Genomic DNA, 18,734 nt, shown 5'->3' with positions numbered 1-18,734 from the left:
AATCATACTCTTGATTCCCCACTTGGGCTACAAAATATCATGGAACCTATAGATGGCAGCAGAAAGTTCTCCACAGCTTTTTTCTGCTATCTACCTGTAGTGATCAACTAGTTTCAGCGTCCATGTCTGACAGCCTTACCTTTGTAAGCAGTGTGTACGTGTGTGCTGGGTGGGTGCCTTCAAGTCAGTCTTGACTCTTGGTGACTGCCTAGTACAGACATGTCAAACACAAGGCCTGGGGGCCGGATGTGGCCCTTGAAGTGGTTTCATGTGGCCCGCGAAGCCATCCTGGAAACAGTGAGGGAATGGCCCCCGCTACCTTGGCCTTGGCCCAGGCCAGCCGGGAGCCAATGTATAATTTTGTGGTGGCCATCTACGCTGAAACACATTCAGTCTTAGCTCCACAAGGCCGTCTAGAAACAGCGAGGAACCAGCCCCTGCTGTGTCAGCCCTGCCCCCTGGGTGCATGCTGGGGAAGTGTCACCCTTTGTGAGGAATGAAGAAATGGACCATGCCTTGGCGCTTGCCCTGGTCCTACCCGCTTCTGCCAGAGACCCTCAGATCTGTCCCACTCCTGCCCAGGCCCCCACAGGCACCCTTGATGTGATGTAGAGCTGGCCATACCACCCAATAGGCCACATCCACTCCATCCATGCCCATCCAGTAGACCGCACCCACCCTGGCCACACCCACCCGGTCCACCCGAGGGCAACCGCAATGCTGATGCGGCCCTCAATGAAATTGAGTTTGACACCCCTGGCCTAGTAAGTCCCTGCACTTTTCTTGGTAAGATTTTGGAAGTGGTTTGCCATTCCCTCCTTCCCTCCATGAGAGAATGACTGGCCCAAAGCATTAGCTAGCTTTGTGCCTAAGGTAGGACTAGAACTCCTGAAGTCCGTTTCTAGCCTGGAGCCATAATCATTATACTAAATTGGTTGGTGCAGCCTGTGGGTTGTTTTTTTGTTTTTTTAGCCCAGAACAAACTGGATTCAGAATATAATTATTAAGTAAGTAAATGTGGGGCTTTGGGTGATATACTTTTAGAAAGATATAAGGCAGTTTTGCCCTCACATGAAAATCTGTGTTATCATTTACTAGCCAAACTTTCATCCTACTAACAAAGGATCCCTTTTATCACCTGGGAGAGCCCTACTGTCAAATTCACTTTGGATCTCCACAATGCTGCTAGCCAAAGCACAACTTGGAAGTTATTTATTTAGAATCTTTATATAGTGTCCCAACTCCAATAATGTGACTCTGGGTGGTCAAAAATACAAAAAAGAAAAAGCATGTACCATCAAAGCAAACTAAAATATTTCAAAGATGATCAGAACTACAATCTTTCTCCATCTCAATAAGTTATGTGCCTAGCAAGTTATCATACAACATTGTATAGGATAGAGATTAATACAAAAAGAGATTAATATGATAACAATGTTATCATACAACATTGTATAGAATAGAGATTAATACAAAAAGATTAATACAAAATGGATAAAGTTTTGGGTTTGTTGACTCAAGGGAAATAAACTACTGAGTTTGTTGCTAAATCATGTTAGATTTTTAAGGATATCTACTGAAGATTTTATGACAAAATACTTGATAATCTGAACTTGAGTTATAAAGTCTGTAAGACAGAGATCAAGATAGCTGAGGAATATACTGAGTAAATAAGAAAATTGTGAAAGACTGATCTGAGATTCTAAAAAGAGGGTTTTCTACAGACTGCATTGCTGAAAGAGAAGTGGTTGTGTTTAACCAAACCTAAACATATATATTTGCTATTTTAACATGGACAGGCACTTCATAGCCAATGCAATAACATTGTTTTCTTATGCAGGAAGCACTAAAAAGATTATCCAATGTTAATATTATCAAATTACATGTTTTCTTATTCATCTTTATGAGAATCACAATGAATTATGAGGTATATCTGACTTATTCAAATCTAAACTTAAACCAAATGGACTTCTGATTAGACTGGTAAAGAATTTCATCATCATAACAATTCTTAAGCATTGGTGATCTGCCACCTTTTGTAGTTGAGTGCTGGATTTGAGTTTTGAGTGGTAAATCCAAAACAAAATTAATATTAGAATTTATATTAAAAATTAAGTACAATTAAATATATACTATTATTACTTCCTATATATTTAATACATTCCCATCAACATGACAGCTTGATGACAACTTTTAAAGGGGCTCTTGGCCTTGTTTTATGTGATTTTAACTTGTGATAATGATGAGTCAGTAGAAATATTACGGATCGGTCTCGAAGGTGTTGTTCAAAAGGCAACTGGACTTCGTTTTTTTTCACTGAAGAAGCTTCTTGGAAGAGGAGCGAAATGGTTTCAAGGGAAAAAACCCAAGAAAGCCCACTTGTCTTTTGAAAACCTTTGGGACAACCATAACCTGGATGACTGAGAATGTGTTATCATTCTCATCCAGTGATGTTTCAGGAGTGATGCACTACCAAATTACTGCCCTTTGGAGGATAATCACCCATATATTTCAATCTACAGGTTAAGAATTAATTGGGCTTCACAGATTCACATTACATAACAGTGCTTGAATTCACTGCTCCCCTCGTCCAATGGTGGGATTCAGTCGGTTCGCACCACTTCGGCAGAACCGGTAGCTAATTTTATGTTGCCCAGGCTCAGTACAGACTTCCAGAAGCAGCATCCACACAGAGAACCGGTTGTTCACATATTTGAATCCCACCACTGCCCTCCTAAGATTTTAGGAAAGGCACTACAAACATATTACAAGGTACGAACATGAGACAAAGTGCTCCAGAAACATCCCAAATCCGTATCATTTCAGACTAAAGGTTCATCTTGTATGGTTTTTTTATGCAAAAGGGGAAGGGGAAAATGTCCTATTTGTAGAACAACAATCCTTCTTAGGCAAAGGGCAGGCAGTAAAACCACCAATGCAGCCTGCTAAAACTTGTTCAACCACTACCGTTTTTAATTGTTCTTGTTAAAATGGGAGAGTGAAGGGATGTATCAATTAGCAATGCATAAACAATGTTTTGTTTAGCAGAGGTTAGATACCATATCTAGAAAAGGCCTCTAAATAGCTAGCTTATAAATCATACTTATGTTTGTAATCATCTCTGTAACCAAAAGGCATTCGAGGCAGATAAAAGTTCAATGTTTCTCTCATAGACTGTTTCATTTTGTGTACAATAATACCGATTTTTTTTTTAGAGTAACTGAAGACAGGGAATTAAAATCCAATTTATTAGACGCCACAGGACCAAAGATGCCCCAACGTCTGGAGGGAGATTATGTTCATTTTGGCTGATAATTTATCTTCAAAGTCATATCTATATGTAGGTTGGGGTGCGAGTCCCAAATTCCCCCCCAAAAAAAAAACCCCAATTCTCGTGCACGTCGAAGGTTTTTTTAAAAAATGCTTTTGATCTCACGCTTTTAAAAAAAAAAATATTTGTGTAATGGCAGAAGATAGTATATACCAAGCCGATCCCCAAAGATCAGTACGACACCATATTAACATTTGCAAGTTTGCGATTGCAAAGCATTCTCTATGACATCATTTCCTCACCGACCGATTCGCCAGGTCTACGAGAGAAGGGACTCTACCGTTACAGCCTATAGCGGCCGTAGCGCTTCAGGTCCGGGCGAAGCTTCGGTCACGTGACTAGAACGTGCCGTTTCCGGCGGGGGCTGATCCAACCCAATAAAACGGGAGGGAGTGGTTGAAACGGTTTCTTAACTAAAGGTGTACGCGAGGCCACGCCCTTGTCTCAACGTTCCGCCGACCGTTCAACGGCCGCCCTCACGTGATTGCGGAGGGGCAGTTCGGCCGGGAAGGGAAATCACTGCGCACGAGAGACGAGGCGTTAAACGGCCACCGGGAACGGACGAGGCTGTTGTGCGTGTCTCGTTTTCTCCACCGTTTGCCGACATGAGCCGTTACAGCAGCCGCCGCCGCTGCTGCTTCTGGGATACCCTGGCTTGGGCGCTGCTCCTGCCGGTTCTCGCCTTTTGCCTTATTCCGCCGAGCAAAGCAACTGTCGGAGAAGGTAAGGAAGAGGGAGCGCTAAAAACGCCAGGGCTGACTTGAGGCGGTCCGTCGACGTAGCAGGCCCAGGCTGCCGCGTATCCCAAGAGGAAGAAGGGGTTGGCCGCCGAGTCCCGAGGCGTGTGAGAAGAAGGGGAGGCGGGTGCTGCGGTTCTACCTTCGGGCGCGTTTCGAGCTGGGGAACCGGCAGCCAGAGTCGTGGCGGCGGGGGGGGAGGGGAAAGTGGTTGGCCTGAGGAAGACCGTGGGATCGCCGAAGGCCGAAAAGAGATCCCAGGAGGAAGATTCCTCGCTGCCAATCCCGCCTCACCCGCGGCAAGCGTTCTTAACCGGATTGTCGAACCCAAAGCGTTTCCTTCTGTCTGAAGCAATTGAAGAGCGGAGGCGGTTAAACGACAGTTTCACGGTCGTTGCGCTTGCCGGATGAAGAAGCCACGGGGCTGCTTTTTTTTTTTTTTTTTTTCAGTTTGTCGGGGAATTAAATGGGCGGCCGAGCGGCCGATGTGTTTTGAGCCCCGCGAGATGGAGGCATGTCGTCGTTTTGGATCCTTTTTGAGTTTCTTCTGCTCGCCGCCATTAACGAGGCGAGTCGAAGAGGGACACATTTGGGCCGGAAGTAACAGGACTACTTCATTTTGCAAGGAAGGCGTCTTATCAGCTCTTCAGGCGGGAGTGACTTAGCCGAAGAAAGGCAGGTTTTGCCCTTAGCTTTAAATTGCTTTCATATATTTGTTCTTCGATGGTAATGAGGTACAGTACTATGTAGGTTTGCCGGTGAGATTCAATCCAGAGGAGGAAAAAGCTGGAATTTGTAGTTGAGAAGTTCTGTCTGTGAGAAGACGGGAAAACAAGGGACAAATAACTTTTGACTACAATAGAGGTCCAGATTAATCTGAAAGAGGTTTTTTTGTCAGGTTTTGGATATCATACTGTAAACTGATAAATTTAATCCCAACTCTATAAAATAAGTTTATTTTAGAGGCAGGGCAAGATAAAAGTTAACAATAGACCAAATAAAAATAATAAATTAATAAAGAAAACAAAATTCAAAGAGGTACTTGAAGGATCACTAGGTCAGTGGTGGCAAACCTATGGCACGGGTGCCAGAGGCAGCACTCAGAGCCCTCTCTGTGGGCAGGCACGCTGTCGTCCCAATCCTAGGCCTTCAGCTGGGTTTTATAAAACCTTTTTGCTTTAGGCCTCCACCGCTATGTGCAAAAAAAAAAAAAAGGTTCAAACAATCAGTCAATTTTAATTTCTCAGGGAAAAAAAAGATCTCGCAAAGTTGGAATTAATTGATTGAACTTTTTAGTCCCACCTAGTCTGCCCTTACCACCATAGCCACACCCACCCGGCACCTGATGATGCATAAGTGGGTTTTGGGTTGCAGTTTGGGCACTTGGTGTCTAAAAGGTTTGCGATCACTGCTCTAGGTCTTTCTGCTGGCGGTTTTCTGTTTCTTGGATATATTGTACCAAGGTGGCTGCTGACTTGGAGAACAAAGAGGAAGACCCATAAATGTTGAAGTAAAGTTTTGGCAATGAAATATAGGAATAAAAGTTGTCAGTGTGCCAATGCTGTATTAACATTTTGTTTTAGTATAAATGTAAGTTCTAAGTAATGAGAAATAAGTTTTTCTAACAATTACAAACTTAAAGAATTATAGACTTCTTAACAATAAGCATGTTAATACCTTATTTCTCGTTATCAGCAATTTGGAAATTACCATGTTTCGCAAAGATTCTTATTCCTTGTCTATATTTGTAACGGTAAATTACTTTATAAGAACATGACCTGATTTTTTAAAGTCTTTCAGTAACAAAAGTTATATGGGCAACATGCATAGTAAAAGCATAGAAAAGCTGTAAAATGTAATTGCAGATATCCCTTAACTTACAGCTACAACTGAGCCCAAAGTTTTATTGCTGAGCAAGGCAATTGTTAAGTGAGTTTTGCCCCATTTTATGACTTTTTTGCCACAGTTGTTAAGTGAACCACTGCAGTTAAGTGAATCATGCAATTATTAAATGAATCTGGTTTCTCCCATTGACTTTGCTTGTTGGAAACTGACTGAGAAGGTTAAAAATGGTGAACACATGACCCCTGGAATATTGCAAATGTCATAAATACATGCCAAATGCCCAATTTTGACCACATGACCATGGGGATACTGTAACGGTTGTCAGTGTGAAGAACAATTATAAATCTCTTTTTCAGTGTCATTATACTCTGAATGGTCATTAAACAATATTGTTGTAAATCAAGGATTACCTGTATTTTAAAATTATTAAGGAAAATAAGGTGTTTATTGCTGAAATGCTGTTGTGGACATCGGTTGGGTCTCTGGGCAGGGCATTCTGTAAATAATGGATTGTTACAGAAGAGGCTTTCTCCCTTATAGACATCCACTTCAACTCCTTTGTAGGGGGACTTTGAGAGCCTTGTTAGATGATACAGAAATCTGGGTAGGTACATAGTGTATGAAAGAAGGTGCTCCTTCAGACAACCTGCTCCTAAGCTTTTGAGGGCTTTAAAGGTAAAAGCTTACACTGAATAGGGTTTAGAAATCGAGCAGTAACCAATATAGATGGTGAAAAACTGGAATAATCTGTGTCGGCTAGTCTGAGTGAGCAGTCTAACTGCTCTGTTTTAAAGAGCTGAAATTGCCAGAATGTTTTTGAAGGGAATCCCATGTATAATATACATGGCAATAATCCAACCAGGAAGTTACCAGGATATGAATATTGTTGTAAGACTATCTCTGTCAATTAAGATAAGTGGTAAATCACCTGAAACTGATGAAAGGTAATCCATGCTACCACCAAACATCAGTTTATTGGCCCTCATCCTGTTGCTTACCTTGCCCACGCACCGGTTCAGAATGCCAATTGTCTCACTTGTTAGATAAGAAGGAGAGGTAGAGCTAGGTGAAATCTGTATGTTGAGGGCACTTTGGCCCATATCAGTGGATGACTGCTCAGCATTTTTATTTACATATGTTAAAAAACAATGGGAATAACATGAAACCCAAGGGACTCTGTGGCCCAGTTGCCATGTGCAAGAACAGTAGAAAAACAGCAATTCTCCCTTATGGAAAAGGTTTTCCAAGTACAAGTGAAATCAGCATAGAAAACTTCCCCCATGGCCCAACTTAGATTGCCTGTTCAAGAAAATACCATAATCAATGGTATTGAAAGCTACTAAGAAGATGACCAATAGAATTATAGAAGTACAGAATAAAGAAGATTGGAACTACTCCCTCTCTCATTGAGGCATTGATTGTTTTAACCAGTCCCCCTACTAATTTAATAAGCCAGTACAGGTAGCCCTTGACTTATGACCACAATTGAGCCAAAAAATTTTGTGCTAAGTGAGTCATTTGTTAAGTGAATTTTGCTCCGTTTTATGACATTTGTTAAATAAATCACTGCAGTTAAATTCATAACATGGTTAAGTGAATCTGATTTTCCTATCGACTTTGTCAAAAGATCACAAAAGGTGATCACATAACCCCAAATACTACAATAGTCATAAAAGTGAGTCAGTTCTCAAAAGTCTGAATTTTTATCACATGACCATGGGGATGCTGCAATAGTCATCAGTGAAAAAAGTTCATAAGTCACTTTTTTCAGTGCCATTGTTTAACAATCACTAAATGAATTGTTGTAAGTTAAGGACTATCTGTAATTTTAAGAGTTGAAATACACAATTGATAGATTAAACACATACCATGCTTATCTTGGGCCTCACTACTGAAACTCATCCAAAATGGGACAAGATAGTATTCTGGATGCTTCCACTTCTGGATTTGCATCAGCGCAGAGGTTGAATTGTGTATGCAAGCAATTTACCACCAAGGTTTCTTGTGGATTTCTCATGTGTTACTAAAAGTTTGGATCTTTCTTTGGGACAGATTGCAATATGCCCCTCGCTACTTAAAAAAGCTCCATTGGGTAACATTTGGAAGTCCTCCTTACTGTACCATATTGACTTTTTAATGGGCCCTAAACTTTATTGAATGTTATTTGACTTGGGTTTCTCTACATGTGTATTCTAGCGCAGAGGTCTGCAACCTTGAGAACTTTAAGACTTGTGGACTTCAGCTCCCAGAATTCCTCAGCCAGCTATGCTGGCTGAGGAATTCTGGGAGCTGAAATCCATAAGTCTTAAAGTTCTCAAGGTTGCAGACCCCTGTTCTAGCGGACGCCCTACTTATTTTATAGTTCCCAATTCAGCTACATACCAAGCTGCTGCTCAGGCTCCGCTGACTAGAAGAGAGTGCTTAGGAGTGATTGCATTGACCACTCAGGACAGCTCTACATCCACAAAGCAACCAGGGCTTTGACAGAGCTTTTAGGAATCTAGAAAAATCCATTTGTCACTGGGTGGATCATTGAAATCGATATCTTATCCTTAAGAATGGGGGAAAGCAATACTTGTGCCATAAATATAAATATGACATTTCATTGTGATGATTAGGGATAGTCTTGTTAAACATGAAAGAATTGAACATTTATATTAATGTCATTGGTGTATAGAATTTAGTAATTAAAAGGAACCATGGTGGTGCAGTGGTTAGAATACAGTATTGCAGGCTGATTCTGGTACCCACGACCAGGAGTTTGATCCTGACAGGCTCAAGGTTGACTCAGTCTTCAATCCTTCAAAAGTAAAATGAGGACCCAGATTTTGCGGGGCAATATGCTGACTGTGTAAACCAGGGCTTTTCAACCAGTGATATGGATACCACCTGTGGTATATTGGCACCTGGCAAGTGGTATGTGACAATCCTAGAAAAGTAGCAGGGGAAGGCAATGAGCTGAACCGGTGGCAGCACCGCACAAGCCTGAGCAAGAGATGGCTGGAACTGCAGGGCTGTCAGGGCTCAGCGGAAGCGCCAGGATCAGTGCCACTTTCCAGCTGATCGGCACTTCAGGGCTGTCAGGGCTCAGTGGAAGCACCAGGATCAGTGCCAGGCTCCAGCTGGAGCTCGGTGCTGATCCTGGTGCTTCTGCTGAGCCCTGAAGAAGCACAGTCAGCTGGAATGTTGCAGCATCTCCGGGGTTTTATGATTTACATTCAGATACTTTGCAACTGATTCATATTTATGACGGTCACAGTGTCCCAGGATCATGTGAAGTGACCAAAACCTGCTGCAACCACCCAGCAGAGAGGGAGGAATAAAAACCAAACACCCCCCATCCCACCCCTGCTGCCAATCCTCAACAGAAATGCTCACAATAATGAAAACCTCGGACAGGAGGAAGAGTGCCTCCGGGTGGGCAGGCAAGTGTCTTCCTTGGTTGTGGCTTGGGGGGAACTTTTTTCAGTGCCATTGTAATTTCGAACAGTCACTAAGCGAACTGTTGTAAATCAAGGACTACCTGTACTTTATTACTTTTCCTTTTTTTTTTGGACATCAAGTTTTTGACACCTTGCTGGTAGTACTCAGATGTTGCCATATCCTAAAAGTGGTACAATGGGTGAAAAGGTTGAAAAGCCCTGATGTAAACCACCTAGAAAGCGCTATAAAGCACTATGAAGCGGTATATAAGTCTAAGTGCTATTGTTGCTAAAACTAAATCCATTTTTAGAGTGAAGGAAATTGGAGAGAAGAGCTTTAAGGCATATAGACACATAAATTTGGCATGAAAATAATATTGCAATAGGTTAACCTAATACTTTGTGAGACAAGAATAGCTAAGAAAAGTAGCTGCTGAAGAACCAAATTCTAAATATGAATAATTCATAGTGTGCAATGCTTTGTCTACCCCTTCCTCCCCTTTTCTCTGTTAATTTTCCATTTAAAAATGAAAACTATCACAAGTATTTCTGAATTTTGGTTCACATATAAAGTTTCTATCATGCAAAGTATCTTTAGTCATCAATGATGTAATGTATCATAGCCTTTAAGTTTAAACTGTTATTTTTTACATTTCTACCTATTGTTAACTGGCTTATTTTTTTACAATTTATTTTGTATTCTAGTTGGCTGTGAAAGACATACAAATTGTAGTTCCTGCATTTCTATTGAATCAACTCAGCTGAATTGCACATGGCTTCAATGCAGTGGTAAATTGAATTATGTTGAACTATAATACTTCTTTCTGATTTACTACATTTGTTTTTCTGAATTTATAATTTATAACGGTTTTTTGGGGGGGGGGGCTAAGCAACATTATAGAAAGTACAAAGAAGGGGAAAGAAATAAAGAAAAATTAAGGCCAGGATTTGTGGGTGTTCTTTTTTTACAGGGAAAATCAAATATGTTTATTGTGGCTAAAGACCAGCACATAATAAAACTCAATACTGTAATATAAAACAGTTTACATCTATATAAAAAATTAAACTAACTAGTCAAATAAATCAGCAGCTGCAAAATCAGAATTTAGCTGCTTTTAGAGTAACATTCATGAATATCTGAAAGTGGAAGTTGTGTGATAGATCAGAATGAACAGGAAATGTATTTAAATGTGAGATTATCAAATCTGAATGTAAAATGGGCAATGTAATATGTGTCTCAATAGCCCCTTTGCAGTGTGGGCTAAACTTTAGCCCAACTGGGATATTTGCATATCTCCCAGGGCTAGTAGGAAGGATGTACCGTATATCAAGCCAAATAAAATGTTCTCCTATATTTAGGGATTGTAATTTGTTTGAGGTATATAACACATCTAAGGATAAATGAGCTGGTGAAGACTATGTCATTGGGAAAAATGCTACATCTAATGAGAGGTCAATATTTTTAATCTGCTGCCTCAACATCACTTGCATGTTTGTAGACAAATATGCAAAGTTGAGATAATGAAAAACTAAGACGCTCCAATTTTTATACAAAAAACAGGATGACACAAAGTTGTCAGTAAGGATTAACTACAACTCTCCATATCTTCCTATCCTTATTATCAGCATTCATAATATGATAAATTTATCTTTTGAGCCTTTCATAACACCATTCATATGGTTCTGCAGTCCGCTTATTCATTTTCTCTATATGGTCAAAATACCTTATTATATTTATTTTAAATTACTTCCTGTTGTGTTCTGATTATTCGCTAGTATACTGTTGCTTTAATCTACCATCTAGAACAGGGGTGTCAAACTGCCGGCCCATGGGCCGGATGCGTCATCCAGAATCGCGCCTACCCCATTGCCGACAATGGCAAAACTGTCCCGATATGTTGCGTGATGTCGCAGGTTTGACATGTCTGATCTAGGACATTTGTGCACGTACTGATGCAAATATATGGTTGCTAAAATGGCACAGTATTCATAAATTGCAACCTAATGAAAGCATAGAAAGAGATTGCATTGAAAAGAAAATAGCAAGGATGCATTGGAATAATGAAAAGTTGGAAGAATTTGCAGTAAAAACTACTAATGAGGAAACATTGGAATTGTTTCAGATTATAACCTGGCAATGTTTAAGAATCCTTCCCTTCTCCCCTTATTTCTACACATAGAACCTAATAAAATTAAAGGTGAAAAAGGCTAAGAGATGAGTGGGGGGTTTTCTTTTACACATTGAACCAATTTTTTTTACTGTAAATTTCTACATGTTTTATAAGATTTCCTACATGTATTTTTATGTTTATAATGCTGTTATATTGAAACAGTATATTGTTAATTTATAAACCAGATTAAATCTTTTTGGAAGGAGCTTTTTAATAATTCAGTAAAGCGTGAGGATGAATATTGTCAGTTCCCTAGCACTCTTCCATTCTGTTTATTATATATCTGTTATCTTTTAAATGTAGCCTATATGAAATAATAGTGAAAAAGAAATCAAAATGTCACAAATAGTAGCCGAATAGATAACATTGTGTATAGTGAAACTTTGCATTAACTGTCCCCTTTTTAATGGAATTCAGATTCAGTGGATAAAATATTTGCCTCCAAATCTTCCCTGCCCCCTCCCAAAAATGGACAAAATCCATTTAATCTGACAAATCTGAGGCAATTAAATGTATGCTAATTTTATTTCATTTGAACTCATTTTACAGTGTGTAAATGCAACATAATATAAATAATGTGTAAAATATGTTATTTGTGGTTTTATGCAGTTTGACAAACTGCTGCAAATATAATTTGCAATTTAACAGACATTGTGGAATAACAGACTCTCCCTAAATATTTTATTAAATCAGAACTTCACTGAGTTTTTTTAAGGGCATTGTAAAGCAATGTTTATAGTAAAAATGGTAGCCAAATGCTTTAAAGTTTCATTCATTAAAACCTGGATTTTTTTTCTCTACAAGGAAAGTCGTCTCGGTGTACAAATTCCACAAGTATGGATCCTGATTGTACTGCTGTTTCTGAAAATGGGACATGTGCAGGTGAGTATGCATATATGATGATAAAGAGAATAATTATTTAAAGGCCAAACAACCTGAAAGGAAAGCTTCCTGAAAACTTTATTCAGTATAATAAACACCACAAACATATTGATTATATTTAGTCAGCACCTAATCTTTTGCTGCCAGATGACAACTGAAGATATTCTTGTTTCTTTAAATTCTCCATGGCAAAAGGAGAGAACATGCTGATAAATCTTGTATTTTACTTTTTCTGTGTTTCTTTATTTTCCCTATTGTTTATGGAATACAAATATCTATTGAGAACCCTATTTTAAAAAAGGATGAACTCTGCAGTGCTTTCAAAATATGATACAGTTTGGATCTTTCTGATGCGACCTTGCAACTTTTTCCTCTGTTTTAACAGTCTGTTAAATGTTAGTAAGCTTCATTTCCATATTTACTATAGAGTAGACTTCTTGTTGAATGAAAATGTAAGTTACTGGTTTTACTCTTGAAACATAAATGGAACAATAATATTTAGCAGGCTGATAAACTTTTTTAGGTTTGTTTCTAAAGCTTGAACATTGTTTAGGTGTTTCCATGAGTTCACAAGATGAAAGATTCTGTATAGATAGTCCTTGAGTTAGGACCACAGTTGAGCCCAAAATTTCTGTTGCTAAGTGAGTCATTTGTTAAGTGGATTTTACCCCATTTTATAATCTTTCTTGCCTTAATTGTTCTTTGTTCTCTCTCTCTTCAATACTTGCTGAGGTCATAGATCCCATCTTGTTTTAAATCTCTTTCATGCCCTCAGTTCTTTGTACTGTATACACAAACTTGATTTAACTCATGCTATTCATCTAAAAACTTATTTTTAACCTTTAGATTTCAATATGGAGATGAGCAATAGCAAGTAACAAAGGCATGCAAGATAGAATTAGTGCTGCAGTTATTAACTTTGCATGATATTTCTTTTAAATATGCCAGGCCAAACGCTGTATACTAGATTCCAATTTATCTTATTTAAAGATCTTTTAAAAATGTCAAATGAGTCAAGGAGCCTAGTAGACTATAAGGAAAGCGTCTGAAGGGAGGTTGGTACCTCAGATATTGTATCATTTAATTACAAGTTACTCAGCCAAAGATTTATTTGCGTGTAAGAACCCTAGAAGAATTCTCAGCCTATATATCGCAACTATTACTAAGTCTCTCTGGTTTTCTTAAAAATCAGTTTTATGCTTCATAGTTGTTTTGTTTTTTAGATTTGCCGATCAGTACTACCACAGCTAGTAATGTCACCACAGCTAGTAATGCCACCACAGTCACCAGCCCTACAGGTAACAAAAAGAAAAAAATGTGCATTGATGTAGACATACTGTTTTAACTTAATGTGATCCAGTAGTGAATCTGTAGTAAAATAAGTATTTGAAGAGACATGTAAGTTTTTTTACTTACGTGCTTATGTGATTCTTGTGCTCTAGAGGAATTGTGTTCAGTTATATCAGTAATTTGATAAATCTATAGATCAAGTAAAATATGCTTTGAGAGTATGTGTTAGTATTGTTCAAGTAACTAACAGTAAAACATTATAAATGTACAGCAATTCATAAATTGGTATTTCTTAGTATTTCTTCTCTACAAAAATTTCAGTTTCTATATTTCCATTCTCTTTTCATGAGTAATTTCTTGTATAACTGGTAAAATTTTAAATGTACCTGCATTTACAATATTGTTACTTAACTACTTTTAGAAATTCCCCCTAGTTGAAACTACACAGTGATAATATTGAATATTGGAGTTTCAACCCAATTAATTTGCACAGCAACAAAGAGATCTAGTTGTGCTGAAATGTATAATAGTTGTAGAAATAACTCATGAGATGATATTCATCTACTTGATCAAGAAAATGCAAAAAGACATATTTATTTTCTTCTTCAAAATCCTCACCGCCTAAATATGTAATAACAAATGTACAGGCTGTACGCTCCTTTTCCTGATCTCTTTCCTCCACTAGTCTCACTAACAATGCAAGGGTCTCGTTTTACATTCTTGTTCTTGGCAGTCTCCAGTTGAAGATCAATATTTTTTGTGGGTTTCCATTTATGATATTGCCCTCTTTTATATTTGATTCTTAAATTGTGCTCAGTATATCATTCATTAGATTTTTTTTTATAATTTTCATAGTCCTTTAAAATGTAGGAAAAAAAACAGCTAAAATATGTGGTCTTATGTTCAGTAATTTGAAACACAAGTAGGATTCTATAATTTATACATGTACATTCATGTTTCAAGGCAAATAAAGTGATATAAACTGTTTCTTTATCACAGCTAGTACAATTAACTCAACTTCATCGACAAGAACACCTGTTGTGAATAGTACAACAATTGCCACTACTTCTATTATTACTACTAAAACAGGTAAAATTTCGTTTAACAGACATTCATAATGAATTCCATTGTCTTCAGGGAAGTTACTAGTAAAGCAGTTCTTGTGTGAATAAGAAAAAGCAAAAGGCAACTTAACTGTGAATGAAATAAAATAGTACATTTTATTTTTTTAATGTCCGTTTTCAGACATTGGAAAACAACAGAGTCAAATTGGGTAATAATGTTTCCTTCCAGGGCAGTAAGGGACCGTGTACAAAATATCTGAATCGTAAAGCAGCAGTACCTTATTTCAGTTGCTTTATAAGCTGTGTGCTTAGTTATGCTTAGCTTTAATGATTCCAAGAGAAATACTGTATATCCACACTGGACTCTATAGCATCCTCACACGGATGTAAATAATCTGAACAGATTTAAACAGCAATTGACCTCGCCTGCTTGTAGCATCTAATCTGGAAAAGGATTAATTTGTAACTTTTCTTCCATCCAAGAATGTAACCAAATTCTGTTTCATAGAGAGAAAACTGTAGAACTGATTTTTAGGTGATAGAAAATAAGACATAGAAAATATAATTCAGGAGCAAATCACTAATTATTATCTTCTTATTTGACAGCCACATCTCTCATACCAACGGCCAAGCCATCACATCACAAAGCAAGTTTTGATGCAGCCAGTTTCATTGGTGGTATTGTACTTGTGCTGGGTCTGCAAGCAGTAATCTTCTTTCTGTATAAATTTTGCAAGTCCAAAGAACAAAACTATCATACTCTCTAGGAAATGTTGCTTTTTTTAAGTGGACTTAGAATAGCTCAATATTTATGGTTAGCTACACCAAAAGATGCTTATTCTTTATGGAATACAGCAGTTCAAGATATTATTTTTCAAGACTTAAAAAAATAGGTCTGCAACATGCTTGGAATAAGGTTGTGTGAATCATGTCTTGCTGAACAGAAATATTTGCAATATTCTGCATGAACTCTTATTTGCTGTTTTAAATTTCTTTAGCTGCTGCTATAGAATCTATTCTTTTATTTGATATGCCAAATGTAGCTGTTAATAGTTATTGTATTTAGTGGCAGCAATGTTCCTAATAGATAATTTTTACAATTACAGTGATTTAATTAGGTTTAGATACAATATCCCCCTGCATCATTATTAAAACAGATTACTGTTAACTTGACATAAAAATTATCTGTGAAAACTATGACTTTTTATCTTGTTCAGCTTGGAAATTGGAAGAGATTTGTAGGATGTTTTTAGGATATTTTTTTCTTAAGAAATATGAATGCCCATATTTTTCCATATTATATGATGTTACAAGGATGATTGTTTTCTAATATAAATGTAAGCATCTATAGGAAGAATGATGATCAAAAGATACAAGTTCCCTGGTGCATAAGGAAGAAGGACTAGTGCCTTAATTAGCAGATTGCAAATTGAAGTGTTGTGCCATCTTATATTTTGAGGTTCAGTGAAGAATGTCATTCCATTTGCACCAAGTTTTCTCCATTAGACATATGAACCTCAGCACTATATGTTAACATCGTTAACTGTTTTCATATGTGTTAATAACAATGTATTGGATCTATATTTTTGAGGAATCGGATCCATTGAGGAAAATAGATTGGGTAAACTATCTGTGATGAATTTATCCAGCTGATTTTTGTGAGCCTGTTAAATGTGGCAAATATGGATTCAATCTGCTGTATCCAGGCTTTGTTTTACTGTTCCTAAAGCCATTTGTCTGTAGCCTTCAAATTACCTGCCTTAGAAAATGCTGTGTTTTTCATATGAAGATAATTTTAGCAAACACAGTTTGTGCTCGCAACATTATGGATATTTTAAAGGTACTGTAGTCCTGCATAGATATGGGAATATTTTATTCCCACATAGCAATATCCCACCTGTAGGTTTCTTAATACAGTGAATTATGTGATAGAACAATTGTGATAGAAACAAAGTTGAATGCTTGAACTAAGTTATTTTGATTATTCTCTTAATTACTTAATGTTTGTTTTGCAAGTCATATTGCAATTGTGATAAATATAACTGAAATAATCAAAACTCAGTTTATAGGATTAAGTGTTTCTGCTGGATGAGCTCCAGTCAAAAAGGAACTGCAGTGCTTAGTATTAAGCTGGTGACAAAATTGACTCTGTAGATTCATGGTTAAAAATGTTAACATCATTCTAATTTCCTTAATCCTTCTAATTTGACTAAAGTTTACTTCAATATTAGCTAGAAAGTCAATTTGTAATGTATATTTAGTAGAGAGTACTGTAATTTTAAAGACTCTTCCGACAATTGTACTCTTAAAAGACAATAGCTCAGGTGAGTAAAGCAGTGGAACTGACTATTCCATTCAGATATTTCCAAATTAGGTGGTGTGTATTTAATGGCCTTATGGTAGTCATTTTTACCCAGCTCCCCATGGTCTTTATAAATTTAAGATAAGAAGCTGAAAAGATTGTCAAATTTAACATAACGTTAATGAAATACTAAAGAATGATAGCTTTAAAATGCAGTTAATATTAGATAAACATTCTTCGGACTAAAAAGACTAACAAGCTTTTTACTTTTTGCTTCCATGCTTATTCTTGAATGACTGTTAATATTTATTTTGTAAATTTAAAGGGAAAAATGTTTCAAAACTGACAGTGCAATATGCACTTTCAAAATCAAAATGTGAGATGATTTTGTTACTGAGCCAAGAATACTTGTCAAAGATATTAAAACATGTATTCCTAAATACAGTGAACCCTCCTTCAAGTGCCTTAAGTTTTCTTAATGTTGGCCTCAAGTCAGGAAAAGAAACTTTAATCAATATATCTGCCCCTTAGTGTCAGCAGTTGCTCTTTTCCAATGATTTTAGAAAATTCAGGTGTTAGTACTACCTTTCAGGAAATTATATTTTCTATTTGGGTGGCATAAAGCTATATGTTTAGTTACTAGGGCATTTCTAACAATTTCATGCCATGGCAGATTTGATTTCCTAAGCCAGCTTCATCTGTAATCTACCAGACTATAGCAAACACATTAAGGGGCTTCCCTATTATTCACATATTTCAATTCTTTACCACCTAGATTTAGATAGATAAAACTTTGTTTTCAGTATAATGCCATTACATATGAATTAGTAAAAATAGATTTTTATCACTTCTTTGCTGGTTGTTTGAAATTCAGCATATTGTTTGTTTTTTAAGCAATTGTCTGTATGGAATAAATGATCACGTGGCCCTTAATTCCTTAAATAGTAAATTGTGACTTTCATTCTTTATCTGGATTGTTCTTAGAACTCTCATATGCAAATATACTGCATAGGGAATTGAATGTTATAGATACTATGTACTGCATATGTGGTGTTGTCACTGAAAAAAATGCAAATTATTTACAATCGTAATACCAAAATAATAAATCATTTATTAAAATGCTTTTTTTGTCCAAGTAAGTTATTTATAGCATAACAACGTAATAAAACATTACATTGACAGCATGTAACAATGCTACATGTTTTTATAAAGCATTGATTATTTAGGGGACCCAAGAGATTTGTTTAAGAAATATCAGTCTACAGCTTTATACAATGCTTGTGCATTGTATACAATGACAATAGGTAACTTTCAAAAGAACAACAATGAAAGCTGAGTATGGCATGATGAAGCCAAAATCTTTTATTCTGATATTATTACTCAAAGCTTTGAAGGAAATACGGTCAGTTTTAGTTAACGACAAATGTAAATAGTTCCAGTTTATTTTTGAGATGGGTTTTGCTCTTGTTGCACAGGAAGAGTAGAATGAGAGGTTTGGGTAAGATCTGGCAATAGACCATCTACTGCTCTGTTTCTCCATCCTGAAGGTACCTGGAAAGACAACGTTTGTTATTTTTATGTTTTGCACTCTGAATAGCTAATGTTTCAAAGATTTGGGAATGGCTATTTTTTGGAGCAGAATAATTTGGGGAAGCAAAGCAGAGGAAAACCCACTGCATATCTGAGGTGT

General features: G+C 37.2%; 2 protein-coding genes across 2 annotated transcripts in view; one reads left to right on the top strand and one right to left on the bottom strand.

Annotated features, from left to right (window-relative positions):
* Positions 1-3,693: 3,693 nt before the first annotated feature.
* Positions 3,694-18,165, top strand: CD164 (CD164 molecule). The gene is made up of 6 exons (XM_039351169.1): positions 3,694-4,054; positions 10,041-10,124; positions 12,311-12,388; positions 13,612-13,686; positions 14,678-14,767; positions 15,349-18,165. Exons 1-6 carry the CDS (start codon positions 3,937-3,939, stop codon positions 15,507-15,509), a joined length of 606 nt encoding a protein of 201 aa, XP_039207103.1. The 5' UTR covers positions 3,694-3,936; the 3' UTR covers positions 15,510-18,165.
* The window catches only part of LOC120311541, a 72,085-nt gene continuing 70,234 nt past the window's right edge, over positions 16,884-18,734 (bottom strand). The window contains exon 48 of the mRNA XM_039351167.1: positions 16,884-18,595. The gene's annotated coding sequence lies outside the window, so the exon portion shown is untranslated. The remainder of the gene's footprint in view (positions 18,596-18,734) is intronic.

The sequence above is a fragment of the Crotalus tigris genome, unplaced genomic scaffold, assembly GCF_016545835.1.
Source record: "Crotalus tigris isolate CLP2741 ecotype Arizona unplaced genomic scaffold, ASM1654583v1 scf7180000018371.15429387391:27106975, whole genome shotgun sequence".
NCBI classification, from domain to species: domain Eukaryota; kingdom Metazoa; phylum Chordata; class Lepidosauria; order Squamata; family Viperidae; genus Crotalus; species Crotalus tigris.
Note: the sequence above shows the minus strand (reverse complement) of the source record. Positions and strands in the feature narration are given on the sequence as shown.